The 7,280-nt window shown below is 44.7% G+C and overlaps 1 protein-coding gene across 1 annotated transcript; it reads left to right on the forward strand.

The window, feature by feature from the left end:
- Positions 1–569: 569 nt before the first annotated feature.
- SPX (spexin hormone) lies at positions 570–5,793 on the forward strand. The gene is made up of 6 exons (XM_054387097.1): positions 570–575; positions 1,978–2,058; positions 2,184–2,241; positions 3,279–3,341; positions 4,418–4,504; positions 5,735–5,793. Exons 1-6 carry the CDS (start codon positions 570–572, stop codon positions 5,791–5,793), a joined length of 354 nt encoding a protein of 117 aa, XP_054243072.1.
- Positions 5,794–7,280: the final 1,487 nt, after the last annotated feature.

Raw genomic sequence — 7,280 nt, forward strand, 5'->3', positions numbered from 1 at the left:
CTCAATCCATTCTCTCTTGTCCTGTCACTACAAGCCATTCTCAAAAATCCCTTGCTGGCTTTCTTGTCGACCCCCTTCAGGTACTGGAAGGCCACTGTAAGGTCTCCTCATGTTGGCACGTTATGACTGGAGAGTAATCACTAACTTTCCCAGCTCTCACAGTGGACAGCAATCTGGTATGTGTTGCATTGTCCTAGGTCAGCACTCACCATCCATACTAATAGGTTGCTCTGGCTGTGGGTATTGATCACCAGGCAAGAAGGTGATGTATTGCAAATAGACAGGGCCGATGCTGATGTATTCAGAAGGTATTCACCTGGCTAATGGGGTGCATCTCCAAGTGTATCCATCTTTCAATCATTTCTCTGACTTTCCCTCAGGACTCATCAGAACCTTCTACTTCTCCATTTACAGGGCTGACAAGATATCCCTTTAGACTCCTCTGCCTTGCCACAGAGGGGAGGGCATCTTCACTCTGAAGGTTTAAAAAGGGACACTCAAACCTGTAGGAAATACTGTGACTCATTATCCCAAGAAAAGAAGACTAAAGACTTGGCACTAAACGAAGTATGAAGGTGAGTGAGACTCTTTTGGTGTGTGGGAAACATTTAGTTTGCAATTTATGATTTTTCATATGAGATGAATATTTAGGAACTGCGGGGGGAGGGGGGGAGTTAATAATTTTTTAACTCAGAAATGTCCTGTGAGAAATAGACACAGTGATATCAGTGTATGTCCAGGATTTGAAAGAGAATGAATCGCACAATATGCTCTCAAAACCAGGATGAAATAAAACACTGTGAATCCTAGTTAGAGGTTTTCTGTTGCCCAACTCTGTTACCAATACATGAATAGCAACATGGGCTGTGCGAGCAAGCAGATGTGTCTTGTTTGCAGAGGATTCATGCTCCTTGCTTTCATTTGCATCTGCTACAGCAGAACAACTCCAACAATCAAAAAAACCTCTCTTGTGATGTCTGTAATCACGGTTGGTGCAAGTAGGATGCTAACCTTAAGAACTTTCTTTTCTTGAGGAAGTAGTGATGTGCTCTCCTGGTTGGTTGGTTTGCTTGTTTGGAATGGCAGGTCTCCTACATTTGCTCGTTGTGTAAACTCTGTGGTTCTTGGTTTGGTAAATTCAGGATACACTTTGTATCATTTTCCTCCCTTAGTTTGTACATTATTCTCATTTCTAAAGGATATAATGTCCTCATAAATAGGAGCACAAAAGTTGCTTACCTCCATAAGCTGGTGCTCCAGCATAACAGGGACATGGAGCTGCTGAAACAGGTCCAGAGGAGGCCACGAAGACGATCAGAGGGCTGGAGAACCTCCCCTATGGGGACAGGCTGAGAGTTGGGGCTGTTCAGCCTGGAGAAGAGAAAGCCCTGGGGAGGCCTTAGAGATGCCTTCCAGAACCTGAAGGGGGCCTACAAGAAATCTGGGGAAGGACTTTTTACAGAGGTTTGGAGTGCTAGGATGAGGGGCAATGGCTTTAAGCTTGAGGAGGGTGTATTCGGAATGGGTACTAGGAAGAAATTCTTTCCATTGAGGGTGGTGTGACACTGGGATGTCTCTCCCTGGAGGTGTTCAAGGCCAGGCTGGATGAGGCCTTGAGGAACCTGGGCTAGTGGAAGGTGTCCCTGGCCATGGCAGGAGGGTTAGAACTAGATGATCTTCAACATCCCTTCCAGCCTCAACCATTCTATGAGTCTATGAATCTATGACAGCAGTTCTCAGCAGCGTTCTTTATAATGAATGTAAGTGGAGAGAATCAAGTCTGTCTGATTTTGCATTCATACTCCCATAGGATCACTCTGTACTGGAGCTAAAATAGCCATTGACCAAGAGGAGGTTTGGCAGTAAGGCAGGGAGAAAGTAGCTACTGGAAATACCCTCACATTCAGAGCTGAAGTTAAGGTGATCTGCAAATCTGAAAGGCTTTTCCTGTGCCTTGGTGTTTTCTGTCATGTACAGGGACTGCGCAAAGTGGCAGCATCTGCAATGGCTCTGTTCCTGGCAGTGTCCTTCATATCTTTCTCCTGGAGTGCACCTCAGGTAAGCTGCTCCCTTAGGCTCAAAGTGCAGCATACATGAATGTCACAGGTTGGTGAGGTTTAAGTTATTTTTACTAGTTAGGAATGGCACATAGCATTGACATGCATCTTTCCTCTTTTTTGAAGGCTCATTTCCAAAGGAGAAACTGGACTCCTCAGGCTATGCTGTATTTGAAGGGTGCACGTAAGTCCCAAGCTCCTTCTGTTTTGAAGAGTTAACTTTTTCTACCACTGCACTATTCCTTATCTGCTTGGCTCCTGATGAGCAGGAAATCCTTGAGAATGCTGTGAGCTGTAAGTGCTGAGGCCTGCAGGACTGTGCTAATCAGTTACTTCTTCTTGTCTCTGAAACAGTGGTATTACTGGGTTTAGTTAGGTAGTTGTTGGCTTATTTATTTAAGAAATCAAAGAGAGCAAGTTCTGCACCATGAGAGTGCTGGAACACTGCAACAGGTTGCTCAGGGAGGTAGTTGAGGTCCCATCCTTGGAAATATTCAAGGTGAGGCTGGACAAGGCTCTGAACAAGCTGATCTAGTGAGGATGTCCCTGCTGACTGCAGGGGTGTTGGACTGGATGACCTTTGCAAGTCCCTTTCAACCAAAGGTATTCTATGATTCTGCAATAATATAACACACACACACACAAAAAACTGGCTCCAAATAGCTCTTAAGTGTAATTGAAAGAAGTTCTGGTGACATTAACCAAATTATTTCTATTCACACAAGCAAAGAATTTGGCTATCTTTGTTTAATGCTTCAAACTAAATAATGCACTGTGGTACTTTTATGCTAATCTGTGAGTACATAGGAAGTAATGTCATTGATTGTTTCTTTGAGGTTTTTCCCCACATTTTAAAACAGAATTATCCCTTTAAAATGTAAGACTTAATCGTCCAGCAAAGAGATTAAAGGCTTTTGACTATACAGCAGTCATGAAAAGAGTGAGGGAAGGACAGTAAATTCTTTCCTCTGTTCAGTTGCTACAGCAGGTCAATAAAAATGCAAAGTGCTGAAACACAATGGTGTGGAATAAAGTATGGCTTGTGTGTTTGGGTTCAGGAAGGGATGTTGCTCATTTGGAAAGACCCTGGGATGTCTTCCATCTTATTTATGTTTGTAAAGGTATTGCTTTAATTTTGCAGTTTGAAAAGTAGGGGATTTTAAAGTAGGAATCCCAAGAGATTTGGGAGGTTGTGTTCACCTTTTTTCACTGCTTTTGTAGAGGGACGTCGATTCATCTCAGATGAGAGCCAGCAAAAGAATCTGTATGGCAGGATGCAGCTTGGTGAGTTCATGTGCACAGGGCAGAACACATCAGTCTGTCCTCAGTTTGTGGGAGAAATCTGTTGAAACTGGAGGTGATTTGGTTTTCTGTAATTATAGTCAAGGAAGTGCCCATTGCAGGGGGTTTGGGACTAGATGATCTTTAAGGTCCCTTCCAACCCAATCCAAACCATTCTGCGAAGCTAAGACTTCTTTATGATCTCGTCCCTGACATGATGTGTTTGTGTACACAGCTCTGAAACTTGGGGGTGTCAGTTGGTGACAAACTCCCCATGAGCCAGCAAAGGTCACTGGCAGCCCAGAAGGCAGCTGTGTGCTGGGCTGCATCCAAAGCAGGGAGAGCAGCAGCACAGGGAGGGGATTCTGCCCCTCTGCTCTGCTGAGATCCCACTTGCAGCACTGCCTCTGGGTCTGGTGTCATGGAGCTGCTGGAGCAGGTCCAGATGAGGCCACAAAGATGATCAGAGGGCTGGAGAATCCCCCTCATAGGGGCAGGCTGAGAGAATTGGGGCTGTTCAGACTGGAGAAGAGAAGGCTCTGGGGAGACCTTAGAGCAGCTTTCCAGTACCTGAAGGGAGCTACAAGAGAGCCAGGAAGGAACTTTTTACACGGAGTTGTAGCGACAGGATGAGAGGGAATGGATGTCCCTTCTCTGGTTAAATGAGACCTTGAGCAATCTGACCTAGTGGAAGGTGTCCCTGTGCATGGCAGGGGGTTTGAAGCAGATGAACTTTAAAGTCCCTCCAACCTAAACCATTCTATGAATCTATTGATCCATGCTGGAGAATGTTTCTGGGGGGAAACAGAATGCTGTAGCAAAGTAAGGAACATGTGAAAAAAGAAAATGTTCTTTTTACCTCCTAAGGGACTTCAGAATAGTCTTCTTTTAGAAAGTTTGCTGGTCTCTTCTTTGTCAGACCTTTATCAGGCTGGTTTGAGCAAAGAATGTTAGGAAGATAAAGGGATAACAATATATTTTTCTCTTTGGGTTTCCAGTTGTTGAGATAAAAAAGAACAAAATAAATAAATGCCAGCAAACACTTAACCAACCATGCACCTCTGGTTTTCTGCTTCTAGAAACACGCAGCCAAAACACGAACCCTTTCTCTCTTTCTGAAGCTGCAGCACTCATCCTCAGCTCCTTATGGCAAGCACAAGAAGAAGGTAAATGCATGTTTTGTCTCACCCTGAATTTTTTATCAGTATTTCATTAACAAGCAATTAAGTAAATTGATCTAAAAGTCCTGGTCTGATCTGAAAGAGATATCATTCCACAGAGTAGAATAACATATATATATATATATATTATATATGTATTATAGACATTAGAGTGGGCATTTACACAGATTAGAACATAAAGGAGATAAATGGTAGTAGGTGAACTTTTGTATATTCTGATTTTAGTTTGTTTTTCAGATTTTTATTGGTTTAGGCTGAAGGGAATGGCTATGTTGAACAGAGTTTTCAAACCTAAATTTTCAAAACTCTGCTGGGGCTCCTTTTTCTGCAGAATATTGTTTGCTTGTGAGATCCTCTGTTGCCTTTATGTCCTGGTAGAAAGGCTGAAAAGAATCCCAGAAAGCCCCAGAAGAGGAACTGTGGGATCACATCTGGCTCCTGAGAGCTCTGTTGCTTGCACAGTTGACAAAGGGTCCAAATGACATTTGGAGGCAGACTCCTGAAAAATCCTTTAATTCATTCATGTGTTCCCAGCCGTCCAGTGATACTGTCTAACCCTCCCATCTCCCTCCTCACTACCTGCTTCCTCAGCACCTGCTACATGCTTCCACTTCTCATTTCAGAACTTTAGAACTGATGTTTCCCATCCACAACACCTCCTGCAAAACCCAGCTACTGAGTCAGACTTAAATAACCTGTGTTGGCTCCCTTCCTTTACACATCCTGCACCCCCTTAGATGAGAAGCCCTATGTTCCCCAGCTCCCTCACCCTGCTATCCTTCTCTCCTTAGACCACCCTCCCTGCAAAGCCATTATCCTGAACCTCTCATCATCTGCTGCATACATTCAGCTTACCAGGCTGAGACACTAAAATCTATGCTGTCCATGTGTTCTGTCTTTGTTCCTGTCCCCTCTTCAGGTGCACAGACTGTTTCTCAGAGCTGGGAGCAGGGAGTCTATGCAAAAAATTGGTGCCTTGTAGTAAGATACTCCTCTAGAAGTGGTTTCTATCTTTTCCTCTTCAGCAAACAGGAAAAATCCTACATTTAAAATGAGAGAAACTGATTATTTCTACAGACACTTGCATCTCTTAGCTAGGCAGTCCCATTGCCCCAGGCCTGTGTCTGAGCCACACCTCTCTCCTGAAAACTTTTGCCTGACTGCACTTTCCTTTATCTACAGCTCATTTTCCTCCATTGTGTCTTGTCTTAATAGCTGAAGAAGAGATCAGTGACCACCCTGGATACTTGACAGATAAGCTATCAAGCTGGTGAAATTCCTCAAGGTTCTTTAACATTTGTATTGCCCTGAGATCATGGCTTGGATCATTTTCTCCATCCTCACTTCAGTTCCCAAGGCTGCTGTACATATGCCTTGCAAAATTATGGATGCTTCAGAGTTATTAGAATGATTAAAATTTATTAGTTCAGGTAAGAGAAGTGTTTGTTAAGTTCCTGCTTTGTTTAGACCATTTTCTATGTCCTACCCCAAACTTAAAACACACTGTACCATCTTACCTGAAAGGATGATTAAAACTGGCTTTTAAAACAACTGCTTCATTAAAACCAATTTTTCATTGGGAAACTTTTTGCCACCTTCCCCTCAGCTGTACATTGAAGCCTTTTCATTTCTGATGAAGGTCAATTCCTTCACTGCTGCATTGCTGTCTGTGTCAGTTGCTGATGATCAATAAAGTCAGTCGTATATGAAACCAACCCAGCTGTCTTTGACTGCAAAGCCAGTGATTAGTTTTTGCAGACTGTTTTTTATCTGTCCCTACAGAGAACAGGCAGCACCACTAAGTCACAGCTCATTGCTACTCCAGTTACCCACTTACCTGGACAAGCTGGAGAGGTGGGCCCAGGTGAATCTTGTGAGGTTCAACAAGAGCAAATGCAAGGTCCTGCACTTGGGTCACAGTAATTCTCATTATGAACCTGGGCTGGGGGATGAGGTTGGAGAAAGCAGCTCTGTGGAAAAGGGCTTGGGAGTGCTGGTGGCTGAGAATTTGAACATGAGCCAGCAATGGGCACTTGCAGCCCAGAAGGCCAATGGCAGCCTGGGCTGTATCAAAAGCAGCATGGCCAGAGATGGAGAGAGGTGATTCTGCCTCTGCTCTGGGGAGACCTCACCTGCAGTGCTGTGTCCAGCTCTGGAGCCCTCAATACAGGGACAACATGGACCTGATAAAGAGTGTCCAGAAGAGGGCCATGAGGGGGGCTGGAGCACCTCTGCTATGAGGACAGGCTGAGGGAGCTGGGGTTGTTCAGCCTGGAGAAGAGAAGGCTCCAGGCAGACCTAAGAGCAGCCTTCCAGTACTTGAAGGGGCTCAAGAAAGTTGCAGAGGGACTGTTTGCAAAGGCCTGCAGGGATAGGACAAGGGCCAATGGTTTGAAATGAGAGAAGACCAGATTTAGATTGGATGTTGAGAACAAGTTCTGCACCATGAGGCTGCTGGAACACTGCAACAGGTTGCCCAGGGAGGTAGCTAAGGTCCCATCCCTGAAGATCTTCAAGATCAGGCTGGACAAGGCTGTGAGCAAGCTGATCTAGTAGAGCATGTCCATCCTTACTGCAGAGGGATTGGACTGGAAGACCTTTGCAGGTCCCTTCCAACCCACTCTATGATTTTAAACTCTGAACAGCCCTGCTGAGCAAGTCCCACCATTAAAGATTGCATGGGGATAGGACTTAGAGGAGCAGGGCCTCATGAATGACTATTGCCTACAGTAACTGCTGCTGTCAGGAGCCCAGTGCTGTT

This window comes from Indicator indicator, chromosome 14 (genome assembly GCF_027791375.1).
Source record: "Indicator indicator isolate 239-I01 chromosome 14, UM_Iind_1.1, whole genome shotgun sequence".
In the NCBI taxonomy this organism is placed as follows: domain Eukaryota; kingdom Metazoa; phylum Chordata; class Aves; order Piciformes; family Indicatoridae; genus Indicator; species Indicator indicator.

Excerpts from the sequence above, each read along its gene's own strand:
- SPX (XM_054387097.1), top strand. Across the intron at positions 2,059-2,183 it reads TCTCCTGGAGTGCACCTCAG|GCTCATTTCCAAAGGAGAAA; the intron begins GTAAGCTGCTCC and ends TCTTTTTTGAAG. Across the intron at positions 4,505-5,734 it reads ATGGCAAGCACAAGAAGAAG|CTGAAGAAGAGATCAGTGAC; the intron begins GTAAATGCATGT and ends TTGTCTTAATAG.